The sequence below is a fragment of the Melampsora larici-populina genome, assembly GCF_000204055.1.
Source record: "Melampsora larici-populina 98AG31 unplaced genomic scaffold MELLAscaffold_114, whole genome shotgun sequence".
Classification (NCBI taxonomy): domain Eukaryota; kingdom Fungi; phylum Basidiomycota; class Pucciniomycetes; order Pucciniales; family Melampsoraceae; genus Melampsora; species Melampsora laricis-populina.
In genome coordinates this window covers 104745-120801 of record NW_006768878.1, presented here as the reverse complement: position 1 = coordinate 120801, position 16057 = coordinate 104745, and the positions used below count along the sequence as shown (strand labels likewise).

General features: G+C 41.1%; 5 protein-coding genes across 5 annotated transcripts; 3 read left to right on the top strand and 2 right to left on the bottom strand.

Moving 5' to 3' along the window:
- Positions 1-1747: 1747 nt before the first annotated feature.
- Positions 1748-5246, top strand: MELLADRAFT_114135 (uncharacterized protein; the record flags this gene model as incomplete). Its single annotated transcript, XM_007418942.1, has 7 exons — positions 1748-2234; positions 2341-2558; positions 2832-2895; positions 3674-3917; positions 3986-4110; positions 4171-4299; positions 4360-5246. The coding sequence occupies 7 exons, from the start codon at positions 1748-1750 to the stop codon at positions 5244-5246; spliced, it is 2154 nt and encodes a 717-aa protein (XP_007419004.1).
- A 1992-nt stretch (positions 5247-7238) lies between these two features.
- Positions 7239-8415, top strand: MELLADRAFT_84509 (uncharacterized protein; the record flags this gene model as incomplete). Its single annotated transcript, XM_007418943.1, has 3 exons — positions 7239-7253; positions 7307-7420; positions 7504-8415. The coding sequence occupies 3 exons, from the start codon at positions 7239-7241 to the stop codon at positions 8413-8415; spliced, it is 1041 nt and encodes a 346-aa protein (XP_007419005.1).
- Positions 8416-9229: 814 nt separating this feature from the next.
- On the bottom strand, positions 9230-10830 carry MELLADRAFT_69817 (Hypothetical protein; the record flags this gene model as incomplete). The annotated part of the gene is made up of 7 exons (XM_007418939.1): positions 9230-9474; positions 9543-9599; positions 9658-9877; positions 9945-10192; positions 10260-10342; positions 10409-10415; positions 10551-10830. The coding sequence occupies 7 exons, from the start codon at positions 10828-10830 to the stop codon at positions 9230-9232; spliced, it is 1140 nt and encodes a 379-aa protein (XP_007419001.1).
- Positions 10831-12240: 1410 nt separating this feature from the next.
- MELLADRAFT_73701 (uncharacterized protein) lies at positions 12241-14248 on the bottom strand (the record flags this gene model as incomplete). The annotated part of the gene is made up of 8 exons (XM_007418938.1): positions 12241-12817; positions 12890-12982; positions 13057-13115; positions 13189-13301; positions 13381-13487; positions 13547-13655; positions 13756-13800; positions 13873-14248. 8 exons carry the CDS (start codon positions 13987-13989, stop codon positions 12681-12683), a joined length of 780 nt encoding a protein of 259 aa, XP_007419000.1.
- Positions 14249-15187: 939 nt separating this feature from the next.
- MELLADRAFT_84506 (uncharacterized protein) lies at positions 15188-15950 on the top strand (the record flags this gene model as incomplete). The annotated part of the gene is made up of 3 exons (XM_007418944.1): positions 15188-15287; positions 15356-15721; positions 15820-15950. 3 exons carry the CDS (start codon positions 15188-15190, stop codon positions 15948-15950), a joined length of 597 nt encoding a protein of 198 aa, XP_007419006.1.
- Positions 15951-16057: the final 107 nt, after the last annotated feature.

Here is a 16057-nt window from a genome sequence, read left to right as displayed (position 1 = left end):
AAATACGTACTCCTGGTCGTGCATAGTCCAATGCAGCACGTAAGGCTGGATCCTCAATCCATTTCCAGGGTAGAGCTTGCTGGACCAGCCACAGACAAAGCATTCGATTCATTGTATTAACCTCGTACTGCGATTTTGATTGTTCGATGCCAAAGGAAGTCAGTGTAGTTTGAGATTTATCCTTTTTGAGTTTCTTCAATGCAGCAACTGTTGGTGGGAGACTTGCGCCAGCTTTGATTGCCCAATTTCGGTGAGGACACGCAACTGATCCTGATTCGGTTTGTGGATTACCATCCCGATGAACCTTGAGATTGGCTCGAGGGTTGCTTGTACTGACTCGGATACCAGTCTTTCCGCACCAGAGACACGTGTGGTTGAGAGGTTTTTTCGACTTGTCCTATTACATAGAAGTGATTGTTAGCTGGAAAGAAAAAACAATACACCTGAACAAAACTCACCTCGTCCTTCTTATGAGTCGCTTCAGAGAAATAAAGCAGCACATCATCATACCCATCTTCGTCCTTGTCCTTAATCTTACTAGCTCGAGCTGATGCCTTGATTCTTTCGATTTCGCTGTCAGAATTCTGTTGGAGAGCGGCACGATCCATGTCTTCGTTCTACATTGACATAGAACCAGGTAAGTGTATTGAACAAACTCAGTGTAAGGTTAAAGGTTTGTGAGTTTCTCACCTCCGTTCCAATTTGACGATTAGCTGCAGGTGTCTTCCGATTCTTTTTTTTCTTTTGTTTCTTCTTATTCTGAGTAGCAGTCGAATCCTGATTTGTATCGTGAGTCTCGGTCTCTGAATCACTTATAATCGTTTTCTTTCGCTTATTTGTAATGATGTTTGAAGTTCCGACAGATCTGCGTGAATCGGAAGAGGGTTGAATCATACCCGGTGGTCTTGATCTGGGTGTGATGATACGGCTTGTTCGACGGATGGGATTCGGAAGATTGGAGTCTTCATCTTCATTTGGATTGGGCTGAGTGGTTGGTTGGGCTTGAGAGCCAATAGGCACCAGCGGCTACTCCTCCCTTATGTTATAAGACAGACATGTGGACAGTCTCACGAGCCTGAATGAGTCACCCTTTCCTAGCCATCCACATCCACGCGCGTCCACCGCCAGTATTCCCTACATAACTCGTAAACTTCACATACACACACACTTACACATGTTAAGTCCCTGACTTTACTATGTACATACAGCAAGTAATGTATATACCGGTCCAATGTACATATACCGGACCTCTCTCGGTCCCCACTCTCCAGCCGATCATCCATATGGTGATCAACACCTTCAACATCAACCACTTTACCGCCATCGATCTCACATGCAATCAATATCAAGGTTTCGGCAAGTTTAACTTCACAAGCATTTCTGAAGCTGGCCCCACCAAATTCATCGAAGTGCTCCGAAGCCCAATGATGTCGATTGAGTTTGTTTGGCTTTGACTTGTACGGTTGGTAAGTCTTGTCCTCATCCATCCCTTATATTTCCATCTCTTCACTTAAATTTTCTTTATCATCCGTCTTTTCGATAAATTTTCGATTGAATAACGTATACTCATCCTCCTTCCCATTTTCTTTCCGTACTTATCTCTAGAATATTTGATTGAATAACGTATACTCATCCTCCTTCATATTTTCTTTATCTTTAGTCTTTTCGATTGAATCTGAACGTACTTATCTCTAGTTTTCCTTTCTTCTTTTACCTTCCATATCGAACTTGTCCGTCTCACTTTATCATGCCACCCAAAAGGTTTGCCCGTTTCCTTTCGTCCTCTTCAGTTTCACGACCCCAACGCCGTCAACGAGTCGGAGAAACCCCAGAACAGTTCCGAAAAGCTGCTGAGGACGTCAAACAGCAGCTCAATCAATTTCTCCCACCACGAGCTCCTGATCCGCCGCCACCGCCACCACCCGAATGGGCTGACATCGTTGGTAACAATGAGCATGAATGGATCGATGACCATCAAGAGGAGCCTCTGGTTGAAGGAGACCACCAGAGACCCAACCGACAAAGACGCTATCGAACGTATTTTGACAAACGTCAAGATTACTTCAAAGTATGGGGCCAACTCGAAAATCAATTTGCAGCTACATACCTATATTGTCAACATACGACCAAAAATTGGACATCTGCTACTCTGAACACGTATCTTGGAATTCGGCCACCTGGATGTAGTTGTACATCTCAAGATCTGTGTGATGTTGATTTAATTGATTTAATTGGTAAGTTATTTTAACAGTGTATGTAAGATCTTAGAGGTCGTAGGCTAACTCATATGTACAGGCTTTCACAGCAATCTATCCATGAGGTTCTGTTCCTGCCAGCCAGACGCGATTCAACTGCTTCACCAAGGATATATCGCCAGCTCTCCATCGACACCTCGCACTGCTTTCTCAATTCGACTGATCGAACATTATCATTCATTATGGCTAGCAGGAGGTCTCAGTAAGGGTGCATTTATCGAAGGCCTCCTGATCTCTGTCTCAGCTCGAAATCGCAACCGGTTGTCTGTTCGAGGTCTCCAAGAAAAAACCCGTGCTCTCAGGGTACCCTTTTCCAACGCCTTCGATGTTTACATCCAGATCATTTTACTTCAGTCATCTCTTTTTTCTCAAGGCATGTTACATACGAAAGAAGACATGTGGGCGGCTCAGTGTCCGCGATGCTTTGGCCCAGCAGAAAATGAAGACCGCACCGATCAAGAATTCTACAGTATTTTTTGCATGGATGGGAATTTCCAGCAGCGTCACAATACTCAGGCGAGTAAAGACGACCCGACCAATGATCAATATCCGTCTATTTTTGTCAAACCATCGGAGGTTCAAGAAAACGACGTGATCATGCAATCGACGGCCAACATCCCAGTTGAAGGAGCACAAGTGAGTAACGAGTTCTTATAAGTCATCTCACATTCAGGACTAATTTTCCTGCATTTGTCTCCAGTGTTCAGACTCTCATAAAGCAGCCAACGACTTTCGAAATACATCCACTTGGGCTCACTGCGATGATACCGGTCTTTTTGCAGCCTCCTGTCGACACGATGTTCCACTGCGACTTGTTAACATATACAAGACTGGGGAAAAGTGAGTTTTGTCCCGCTTCAAAGTTGAAGGTATCTAATGTACTGAAATTTCCTTTGCTCCTTATCCAGACTCTACTACCCAGTTACTTTGATCAAGTCTATAATCAAGGACTTTCCTGGAAAGCGATTTGGTGTACTTTATGACATCGGATGTCATCTGGAGAGGCACATGCAATGTGTAAGTCTACCCACTATTTCATGATGTGATTGAAGCTGATCAATTGATTCAATACTGGTGTGACCAGCGAGACCTCCTTCCAGAAGATCATGAGCGATTACAGTTTGCAACCTCAGTTTTCCATGCGTACGTGCACGAGTGGAAATGCCAAATTCGATACAATCCTCGATACAACAATGAATGGGGCTTATCTGATGGCGAAGGACTCGAACGCCTATGGTCATTCTTGTTGGTGTTGGTTGGAGTTTTGCGCACTTCAACACGACTCCATCGCCTGGTAGCCATCTTCAATCGCATCATGCATTTCATCGAAGTCATCCTACATAACAGTGGTAAGTCATCGATTCATAGTAAGGTAGCATGGATTTGTGGCTAACTTGTGGATTTATGGTGTAATTTAGGAAGATGGCTTTCAGCACGGATGAAACAGGCAATTTCATCTGCGCAGAAAAGTCAAACGCTTTTGACAAATCTCTATACGATTCCTAACCCTCACAAACCCGGACAAAAGTATACCGAGGAATATTTTCTAGAACAGTGGGCTGCCGAAAGGAAAGCAGTGCTTGACCCTAAGGCTCAGCAAGAAGCGCAAAAACTAGAACTTGGTAAGCTTCTATGTGACGAAGAGGAAATGGACTTAGCTTGGTGAGTCGCATCTCTATCACATTATATTATAATATGTCACTAATCTAACCTTTTTTTTACTATGCCAGGAAAACCGTGGTGAGAACACCTGAGCAAGCCATTGCTCGTGCGCGATTGCTTGGAGACCTTCAAAAACAAATCGAGAATCAGAAGAAGAAGATTGGTACAAACAGAATCACTGATGGCTTACAACGTGAGTTTTTAATATCGTGGTTTTCGATTTGCTGATATACTAATTTAAGTTTATCATCAGAACAACACATGAACCTGTTCTTGAAAGTTTGGTATGCAAAAACCGCAGTTCGACGTCTCTACCTCTCTATCAAGGAAGAGAAACGTCCCTTGGAGGTCGTACAACAGGTCGGAATGGCTACCAAATTAGGTAAACAATTTCCACTGTAGGGTTGGTTTGGTCTGTCATGTACTGACTCAAATCGTTCAGGTACGCACGGCGAACAAAAGGTTCTAGCTGCAATTAGGGCTCGCGCTGCCAAGTTGAGACCAGCCCTTGACATATACAATCGACATCTCGCCGCTTTCAAGGCCGCGTTTCCTGATCGGGTTGCCCCCAAGGCCATGGATTATAAGGAACTGTTGGCCTCAAACCCCGAGGATCAGTTCTGGAACGATGGTCTGTTCAATTACGAAGATGAGCCTTGGGCATTCGATACCCCTACTCAAGCTGGCATGCGGGCATTGGCTCGCTTGCGCCGATGTAATGAAGAAAAACGAAGGTTGCGATGGGAGACTCGCCGCCTCATGCGTTGGACAACTCAACAATTTCAACAACTTCAAGATCTTCTATTGCGCTTAGGAAACCACATCAATGCCGGACAAGACCTCGCCACCGATGCCCGACTCAAATCTTTTATGGAAAGCCCTGCCTTGACCAAACTAGCACCGAACAAGCGAAGAATCACGGTAACAGTACTGGTCAGCAAGCAATTTCACCGTCTATGTCAACTGTATCATTCATGGAACACACCTGTTCTCGAGGTCTTTCAAATGGGTTTCCAGGCAGGTGATGACGCCCTTGCTCGTGCGTGGCATTACCAGATGGCCCAAGTAACATATCTTCAAACTAACGACCATAGCTCCATGATCCCAGGTGACTTTGAGGGAGTGATCGATGGAATAATAGCATTTTGTAATATCACTTCAGACGTTCCAGGCGTTCCTAATGTGGCCGGAGGTTTGGCAGATAAGCCAAATGAAAATGACGAGGATGATTGGGAACTTGACATTGAGGATTTTTTTGAAAGAGATTTGCACTTAGAAGAAATTGACATTGCGCTGAATGAAATTGCACTGGGTGAAGATGATGTTTGAATACATAGTTTTTGAATACATAGTTATTGACCAGGTTGTAATCAAATTGTTTCCACAATTTCAATAAGTTTTCAACCAATGAGATTTGGAAGGAACAAAAGATTCCTCTTGTACAGTTTTTGCTCTGATATCCTCTTGTTGGCCTGTTATTTATTGTACTTTTACTATGGAGTTGCAAAGAAATGGGCAGCCAAGAGTTTCCAAACAGATGTGCCAATATCAGGAAAGAAATAAAGATGAAAAAATATTGAGAACTTGGTGAAGAATCAACTCTGAGGACTTGTACAAAAACTCGAAACCAAAGTTGACAAAAAGACCAGATATTGAAAACAAATTGGTGAAGCATCAAAGGTGCTACCAATTCTTTTTTTTTACAATCAAATATAAACTGAGTGTATCCTGTGTGAATGTAGTTATTACCACATGGCATTATGATAGTGTGTAGACTAATTTAGAGCTGAGCGGGAGGAGAGATGTGATTTTTGAGGCCAAGATTGGCAATTTTGAAAAGGAAGGAGTGGGCTGATAGAAAAAGTGTCTTAATAGACTAACCTTGAAATTTAATTTTGTATTTTGAGGCGGAGATTTGGCCATATTTCCAACATCTTCAAGGTGTTTGGGGAAGTTTGAGAGCTGAGCGGGAGGGGAAATGGGATTTTTGAGGTCAAGATTGGCAATTTTGAAAAGGAAGGAGTGGGCTGATAGAAAAAGTGTCTTAATAGACTGACCTTGAAATTTAATTTTGTATTTTGAGGCGGAGATTTGGCCATATTTCCAACATCTTCAAGGTGTTTGGGGAAGTTTTAGAGCTGAGCGGGAAGAGATATGTGATTTTTGAGGCCAAGATTGGCAATTTTGAAAAGGAAGGAGTGGGCTGATAGAAAAAGTGTCTTATTAGACTAACCTTGAAATTTAATTTTGTATTTTAAGGCGGAGATTTGGCCATAATTCCAACATCTTCAGTGTCTTTGGGGTGATTTTATGTGCAGGATGATGCCTGAAATACATGATGCAGCGTGTGCAAAGGTTTGTGCACACTTGAAATTTCAAGTTATCAGACCATATTTTCCCTTAAAATCACCCCAAACACCTTGAAGATGTTGGAAATATGGCCAAATCTCCGCCTTAACATACAAAATTAAATTTCAAGGTTAGTCTATTAAGACACTTTTTTTATAAACCCACTCCTTCCTTTTCAAAATTGCCAATCTTGGCCTCAAAAATCACATCTCTCCTCCCGCTCAGCTCTAAAACTTCCCCAAACACCTTGAAGATGTTGGAATTATGGCCAAATCTCCGCCTTAAAATACAAAATTAAATTTCAAGGTCAGTCTATTAAGACACTTTTTCTATCAGCCCACTCCTTCCTTTTCAAAATTGCCAATCTTGGCCTCAAAAATCACATCTCTCCTCCCGCTCAGCTCTAAAACTTCCCCAAAAACCTTGAAGATGTTGGAATTATGGCCAAATCTCCGCCTCAAAATACAAAATTAAATTTAAAGGTCAGTCTATTAAGACACTTTTTCTATCAGCCCACTCCTTCCTTTTCAAAATTGCCAATCTTGGCCTCAAAAATCACATTTCCCCTCCCGCTCAGCTCTAAATTGGTCTACACACTATCATAATGCCATGTGGTAATAACTACATTCAGTGAACACATTCTAAATCAAATTTAATTCTGAGTTTCTGTGTTGAGAATCTTCATATTACCACTCATTATAAGTTCATTCATATCTTTTTATCTTTTCACACCTCAACTCAATGACTTCAATCTCACGGACTTTGTTCCTTTTTAGTGGGGTCAGGATGCTTTGGCTATGCTGATAAGAAAAAGAATCACACAGAATACACTCAGTCTTTATTTGATTGTACAAAAAAAGGATTGGTAGCACCTTTGATGCTTCACCAATTTGTTTTCAATATCTGGTCTTTTTGTCAACTTTGGTTTCGAGTTTTTGTACAAGTCCTCAAAATATACCCCCTACATATCACATGATATTCACACATGTGAACCTCTTATTTCGTGGATTATCTTGCTGAGCTCTTCCAACATCCTTCAGCTCGCCAACAAACGAAACCACCTCGACATCTTTCCCATCTGGACATACCCAACTTACTACATCCTCTATTTCTATCGATTTCCGTTTTATCAAATTACACGGCCATCTCCTTTCGTAAGTCCTAATTTTTCTCCTCCGTCTCCCCCTATAGATCGATCACCTCTGCTAACATACACCCAACATCATTCTACTCAAAGATGTCACAGATGATTGTCGATTGGAAGTCAACGGCTTTCTTAACTTCAATGCCGAAAATGGTGCGAGAAGCATGTGATCGTCTCAAGGAAGATGGCTCAAACTACCCCGACTGGGAGTTTCGCATTGTCCGCCTAATCGAGACCACCACGGGAAATGTAGGCTACTTTGATGAAGATGATCAGGTTCGATCCGACCCACGAGGTGACCTCATTATTCGTGCCATGATTGAGCACTCCGCCAAAACAAAACTCGCCAGAGAAATTGCCCAGTGTAACTCAGCTCAATCCGCTATGGCAACCATCAGATCTTTATTTTTCTTTCCAAGCCGACATCTGAAGTTATGGACTGAACTCTTTCAAATCAAGCATTTCGAGAAAGGAGATATTGACAAGTACCTACATGAGATCAAAAAGAAGATTGACGAGCTGGATGAAGCACGATTCCCTTGGACGAAGGACAGTTTCCTGGGAATTGCCTATCAACTAGGTGTTCAATCATCATCTCCTGATGTTGGTATCACTTTGGACGCCCGCCTACGTGCCCAACCGAACAAAGCTATTTGTGCGAAAGAAGTGGAAGACAATATCCGACTCCAAGCAAAGCATAAACTCATTTTACCTGAGATTGGCTCTCTCCGACTAGATCAACCCACCATGTCCACCTCAACTCCACCGCGTCCTGGGACAACTGCATCTACTTTCCATACGACTCCACCCTCCGTGTCCAAGTCTCATTACCTATACAACAACTACCCTTGTTGGATATGTGGGATGCGTGGTCATTGGTCACCAACCTGCTCCAATCGCGATCCATTTGGATGTTACTATTGTGGAGAGGTTGGCCATTATGTGCCCGAATGCCCATCTAAGCTGTCCGGTCGTCCCCCCCCAGGTACTCAACGTCAAGACTGACATGTAGTCGACGTAGAGACTCAAGAGTCAACCTTGAGATTGTACGTATCTAGACTGTCAAATCTCTTGTAATTCAACATGTTCAATGAAATATGTTTATGTAGAATTTTTTTGGATTACAACAAGTTATTATTTATCAGATGAAATCAAGATATCATGTTTGCAGCGATAGCACGAAACCTATGTAATAGGATTTGTAAAAACTTCCGTCTGTTATCTGTTATTTTGCTTGTTGGTTACATTCAAATGTTTTTCCTACATAACATCTGAATGCAACTTTGTGAGATTCAACCACGGTTGATTCAAGAAATCGATCATGTTGATTAAATTGGATTACAACCCTTTCCATTCACGTCTATTGATTTTAAAAAGCACATTGGACTCAAGGTTTTCTGTTTTGAATATCAATGAATGATGATCATCATAACTCGAGGATTAAATTATCGAGAAATAAAAAACTCATTGATTAAAACCTCATTTGCATTCTGCATGAACTATTTCTTTTCCAAAACCGATACTTAATTCATATTCAATTGGAAGTTGCACACATGTGTAAGTAACCTATCTTAACGTATATATTCTGGTTCAACTACAAGACTCGACACTTATATTGATGTATTCATGTATATACAAGCGAGTGGTAAAAATCACAAAATCAAATAACTCAGATTGAAAGAGACCAAGAATGATTTGTATCGCATCTGCCTGAAGACAATTTAAAAGAGCCGAAGACATATAAAAGAAAACAATAACCTTTGATATACATCTAATGGTAGAGTGAGTATATCATCCCTTTCTCTTAATCATCTCTTTCTCATATTTGACTTTCAACAGTCACTTCTTGGGAACTGGAAATAGGAAGCAAGGTAATGCCACCGTGGTCAAGTTCGTAGTCAATCAAACAGCTGTCCGGTCCACTGAGTTCAGCACATGGTCTCTTGAGACAGTTAATATCGAGCTTGCTGTCTGATCTTAAAGTAAGACGGAGACCAAATGTGGCAAGGACGGCATCGGTGTTTTTCCACGGCCACTTACTCAATGCTGTGTTTGTGTGTTCGACTAAAAAATTGAGGATCCTTCCATTACTTCAGAACCCAAACACCGTTTTGGATCAAGACTGCACTTACACACGAGGCGTCCGAGGCCGGCAGCCACCTGTTTCCTAACAGCTTTAGAGTTGTTACCTGTTACAGATGTTGTTAGGAAGATACATTAAAATTAGAATGACATTTCTGAACTTACCACATTGTCTCTTTGCTTCGATTGCCTCAGTGGTATTGCCAGTGACATATCCTTGAATTTGAGCAGCAAATTCGTCAAGGCCAGCCGTTTCAGTTATGAGTTCAACACCACGATGAGCACCAGGTGTAACAACCCGATGCTGAAAGCTGTGCGTAGCCAAATGATTCGAGACGGCGAAGAAGACAAACTCGCAGTTGCACGACGCGGCAATGGGGGTGGCCTGTAGATGATTTCATCATAAACCGTCAGCTATAGGTACAACAGCATGCTGGTCTGAGACACATTACCTGAGCGAGGATGTCAGTCATGAACGATTGAACCTGTTTTTCCGCTTTCTGTAAGGAGGTGGGATTGCTCTTGACGATGGTGCGGGGTTGTACGATTTGTTGAGCTCGCTTGTTGCTGATAATCTTCTCACCAAAGTCGAGCTCGACATCGGGTATCGGGGCTTTGAACGCAGCCCTCTCCTGGGGTGACATACTTTTCCACAAAACGGAAAGCTCGCCCATGGTGATACCGTTGGAAAGACCTCCATCTATGAGAAGGGGATGGTCACGATAAATAATGTGACAAACGGTGGAGTGAGATGATCAGGTACATACGTATTTTAAACAACGCCTTGGCGTTTGGTGTCTGTAAATATCGGTTCCATGCCGTTGCCATTCGAACTGCTATACGTCTGCCCCTACAAGCAAAGTACACTTATTGATGAGATACTAGTATACATTCTGCAGGGATGAAATGAACTTACCACGTCGCTTCGATGGCAGAGACAGATACTCCAATCTCGATTGCCATCATGGCAAGTGCGTGTTGTTGAGTTTCATGAAATTCAATCAATTTTTCCATTTGGTCCTTGTTGATACCACGACTAGCGTTCTTCTCAGCAAGACATCGAAGTTTGTTCGAGGACATAGTCAACATGTGATCTTTAGATATGGGTGGATCGGATGTGACTTGTGAAGTCATGTTTGCAGTTCTCGAGGATGCTAGGTTGTTACTCATGAAGTCATTCATTAGAGAGCGATCAGTTTGGTTGGACAATTCGATAGCATTGGTGTTGACAGTGGGTTGAGTGAGTTGAGTCGTGATGGGATCGGTTTGGGTTTGGGTAAGAGTAGGAAACAGTGAGGCGGCCCGCTCAAGGGCGGCAATCGAGATCATCTTGAACATGATGAGAACGGAAATGATTATAGTTGATAGCGAAGACAAAGAAAGAGGATGAAGACGGATGGTAGAAGTGAAGATGTGATGCACAAGAGGGAGGAAAAAGTATCAGTAATGATTATATCGAAAAGAGTCAAGAAGGCAAAGAAAATATGAGATAGACATACCACGTGATTTATCGGATCAATGGAGAAAGGGCTTGTAGAGTAAACTTTGTGTCTTGCTTGACAAGGATATCGGTTGGTGCGGTTGATATATCTGCGGTGATATCTGTGGTGTTTGTTTGTTGGATGTTATCGAATGGTTGTGATCTGAGCGGGGTGAGTTTGAACGTGATTGACTTTGAGTACGGGGATATGACCACCTGGATATGACACATTACATTGTGTACATAGTAAAGTTAAGGACTTAACATGTGTAAGTGTGTGTGTGTATGTGAAGTTTACGAGTTATGTAGGGAATACTGGCGGTGGACGCGCGTGGATGTGGATGGCTAGGAAAGGGTGACTCAGTCAGGCTCGTGAGACTGTCCACATGTCTGTCTTATAACATAAGGGAGGAGTAGCCGCTGGTGCAATAGGGGTGACGTTGCGGCTGGATCGACGAGTGGTGGGATTCGAGACATCTGCGTGATGATCGGAGTCATCCATGTTTGGTGGTGAATAAGGAAAATAAAATAAAATAATCTCAAGATATGATTACGAGACCGGACACTGGACAAGTCCGAGGCTCGGTATCAAACATGTCCGGATATGTATAGATATCCTACTGGTCCGTAGGAAAGTCGCTAAGGGCGCTAATTAGCGCCCTGGACCTCGCTTTAGCTCATAGCTTAGCGGTACAGCGGTGCGCTAAGCTAAATAGCTTAGCTGTGTCCCGCTAAGGAATATTTGAAAATGTCTTACTTTAGCTGAGGTCCGCTAAGAAATTTGCGCTAACTTAGCGGCCAAATAACGCTAAGCTAGCGCTAAGCTAAGCGCTAAGTTAGCTTAGCCGAGCCACCGTTGGCCACAGTGATTTGTAGAGCGCCATTTGTTCTCTTTCTGAATAGATTTTCGCAACATGACAAGGTGATATAAATTTGGAGGACTCCAATTTTCAGTTAATCCTTCAATCCGGTTCTTGCTGCTGTCGTTGCGGTAAAACGGCGCCATTCGTACCGTACATAGATACTTTCATCAAGGCTTCCCTTGCACTGGAAACACCGAGCCGGAGAAAGACGCCTTGACATAAAAACTTTACGTTACAGCGATTGACCATGAAGACACGAACCCAACTGCGGTCCCCACTTCTCGCAAGGCCTCGCGTGAGGATGAAGCCGCAGCAGTTATATGTACAAAGATTCGATCATCTTCCCACTCAATGCGTTGTCCCACAGCAGAAGCGTACCATCACACTTTGCCAGGAGGGCAAAAAGAATATGAGAAAAGTGTTTGAACATGATTTGGATTTCGTTGGGAAGTCCATGATCTACTGTTAATGTAGAGAAAAGTCAAGTAAAGGAAAACAATCGACAATTGACAATTCAAAAAAACGAAGAACTACATCTGTAGAAGAATGAAATGAAGGAGAGTTAACAGTTGGATCTTTAGAATAGTGAAAGATGTAGGAAAATCAAATCGAAATTGAGTGAGTAGATATATATATAAGAAGAGAAAATAGATGATGATAAGATGCACTAGATGGCAAAGAGACCACCATGAGGGTCTTCGAAACATGAAGATAACAAGGATCTAGCTATTTTTGACTAAATGTGACGTTGAAGATCATAAATAATTTAAATAGGAGTAGTACAGTATGGTTGCAATGTTTTCAGTTGAATAAGTTAGAGTGCGCTACTTATCGTGCTGATGAATCTATTCTGCATCTTCATCAATAGATCGATTGCGATGACGAGTCCGAGATTTAGCAGATTTGGAAATCACATAACCACTCGATTTCATTTGAGCAATAACTGCTGCAGCGATTTGATTGATTTGTTGACTTGTGAGACCTGAAGAAAGGCAAAGAAAATATGATGATAGAGTTAGATCCAGATGAGGTTGTAGTTAAAGGAAGAGCTTACCAGTACTGCCCTTGCCTGATCCAGAAGCGAGTGAAAGAGAATTGCTAGAAGCAAGCTTGGCGGCGAAACAACCTCCAAATCGCTTATTCACACCTGGAAATCAAATAATTGAGCTTACCTCTGTGATCTATGGTGTAATGATTTAGGAGAGAGTTTTTAATACTGACCTGTACGACATCTAACGATACAAGCAGTCTGTGTCCAACCGCCTGTGCATTTTGCTCCGCTGTTGGGATAGTAAGAAAGATACGGATGAGCTTGGTATACAAGAAGATACAATTGATTCGAAGTTTATTCACCTGGGAAAGGTCATCACCACAGTCGAGTTAACACGAACATGAGGTAATATTCCAGAATTTCCAGCTTGGTTGAGAGTCATGGTCATTGGTTTGAATGACTTGGTGGTAGCATCCTTTGAAAATGAGTAATTTCGAATAGCACCAAGTCAATTTGTTTTTTAATTGTGAATAGGAAATGTAAAGAAAAATTACTTCGTTGTATTCACAGGACATTGGTCCACCACCATCACGATTGACTTGAAAGGCTGTGACCACAAGTGATCCATTAGAATAAGCCGCTGGTAGACCGGAGCCCTCAGCTATAAAAATTCGTGTCAGCGTGATTTCAAGGCGATGATTTCCGGAAAATTTTACTTACCTTGACTTAACCATGAAGTGACATCAACCTGACCCAATTCTGGTGTAGAACCACATGCTGGGTTGGGATGATCGGTACCAGTTTGAAAAACACCAGAATCACCTCCAGCCTGAAAGAATTAATCATATTTTCATCAGCGACTGTAAACCATGAAGAAGTCGAACAAAATGAAAGGGGTGTTGTGTGATTAAAAGGGAAGTGAGTCTCACATCACCTGAACCACCCGGTCTTCTTGGATATTTTCCATCTGTGTGCTGAAAGAAACAACCAGTTAGTAAGAATGTGTTATAAAAGAAATTAAGTGTAACTGATTGCATTAAACTTACTACTCCGAATGCATGTCCAACTTTATTGTTTGAACCATGAATGGTAATAAGCGATAAATGAGCATTGACATAAGTAAGCAGTCCGAGGACTTGCAATAGATTGAAAAACGTGAACATTATTTTTGTGAATTGATGTTTCTGTCTCAAAATGAAAGAAGTAACGAAATGAATAAAAAGAAATGATAGTGAGATGTGATCAACTTCAAAAAGTTCTTTGTTGCTGAGAACAAAGGTAAAATGAAAAAGAGATATTCGGATAGAATTTGAAAGGAAAAGTTAGGATTGAACAAAGGTGTTGATGATCAATTGACAGGTTTATATATGAATGGGATAATGATATCAAGTGAATTCTAGGATATGATGATTTTTTTGGGCATTCAAGCTTCGTTGTCAATGATGAGTCACAAAGTGAATGCGTTAATGTTTATGAATGAGTTTATTTAATAAATCCAAATCCGTCAAGCCGAACCGCAGTTTAATGATAGTGGTATAAGTTGGTGATCTTGCTTATGATTTGTTTTGTTTTTTTGCTATAACTTCAGTGATTTAATCGAGGTCAAATCGAGGGAACTTCTTTTACAGAGGTTTTCATGGAATTCCACAATGAAAGCTCAAACCTTTGTAAGAGTAACACAACTTGACCGTGATGACATCGATTCTTGCTTCGACTCACAAATCACACGAACCAATCCAGTTTAGCCAAAGTAAAGCTCATTTGACGACGGATAGAGTCTAGAGATGAAGAACAAGTCAATTCAAAACATTCGATGACAGTGATGATTTGATTCGGATATGAGAAACCGTACCAGTCCAGTTTTTATCATCGCATTTTGAAAGAATTGGCATCAGTTCTATTCCATCACTATATGATGAATCTTCAAATGTCTACGAACCTTCAAAAGACAACCAATGCTAAGTTCTATCCGAGGCATTTCACACCATTTAAAGATATATCGCTGAACAGGAGCAGTATGTAGCAAACACGTTGGTTTGACCGTGAATGGCAGCTCAGCATCTTGATAATTCCAGTGACAAAGGTTGAGAGTAAAACAGATCGAAGTGTTTTGAAGGTCATGAGTCAATTGGGTTGTATGCTTGCTCTTCTGAAATCGGTTTTGACGATTTTCAATCAACTCATTTGTAATCACAATCACCTCATCACAGCTTACGATGACATCATCGACGTTTATCATTCTAGCCAAACATATTTTGTCACAATATTCAAATCAATCAATGCTCTCCACCACAATTTGACTCCTAAACTTTTCTTCCACACCTACGGAACTCATTTCTTGATTTAAGGAATATTAAAAAAATGAACAACCTGACCTTTCATCCATCCTCAGTAACAAAATCTGAACGAGAAGAACTCCTTGGTCAAACCGGCTTAACTATCTGGTTTACCGGTCTCAGTGGTAAATTCACCCTTCACTGGAAAAATTATAATGAATGGAAACCTGAATTGATCAAATACTTCTCACAGGATCAGGTAAATCAACCTTATCAACAAAACTAGAAGAAATTTTATTGAAATCAAATAAGAGGGCATTTGTATTAGATGGAGATAATATCAGAAAAGGATTAAATTCAGATTTGGGTTTTACTAATCAAGATCGAAAAGAAAATATTAGAAGGATTTCAGAAGTTAGTAAATTGTTCAATCAAAGTGGTATTATTGTTCTTGTTGCATTTATTTCACCTTTTATAGATGATAGAAGATTAGTTAGAGAGTTACATCAAATCAATGAGTTAAATTTTTTAGAAATCTATTTAGATTCTAGTCTGGAAGCTTTAGAAAATAGAGATACAAAAGGACTTTATAAAAAAGCTAGATCTGGTGAAATCAAAGGTTCTTTGCTTTCACTTTCATTTGCTTCTTTTCTTTTCCGAGCCATACAATTTCAACTGATACTTTGTTTTGTTTTGATCTTATGCTAAACATTCAAGACTTTACTGGAATCTCTTCACCATATGAGCCACCTGTTAATCCGGAAATTCATATCAAAACAGATTCACTTTCAACAGAAGATAGTTTAGAAATCATCATGGATTACTTAAAAACTCACAACTTCATTTGAGTTCTCCAAGACAAAGGCGGAGACTGAGAGGTAGAATTAAGAAGACATGTTTTTGTTGGTTAATGAGAAGCATAATTGATTCTGTCAGATGAGATTATTGAAATCTC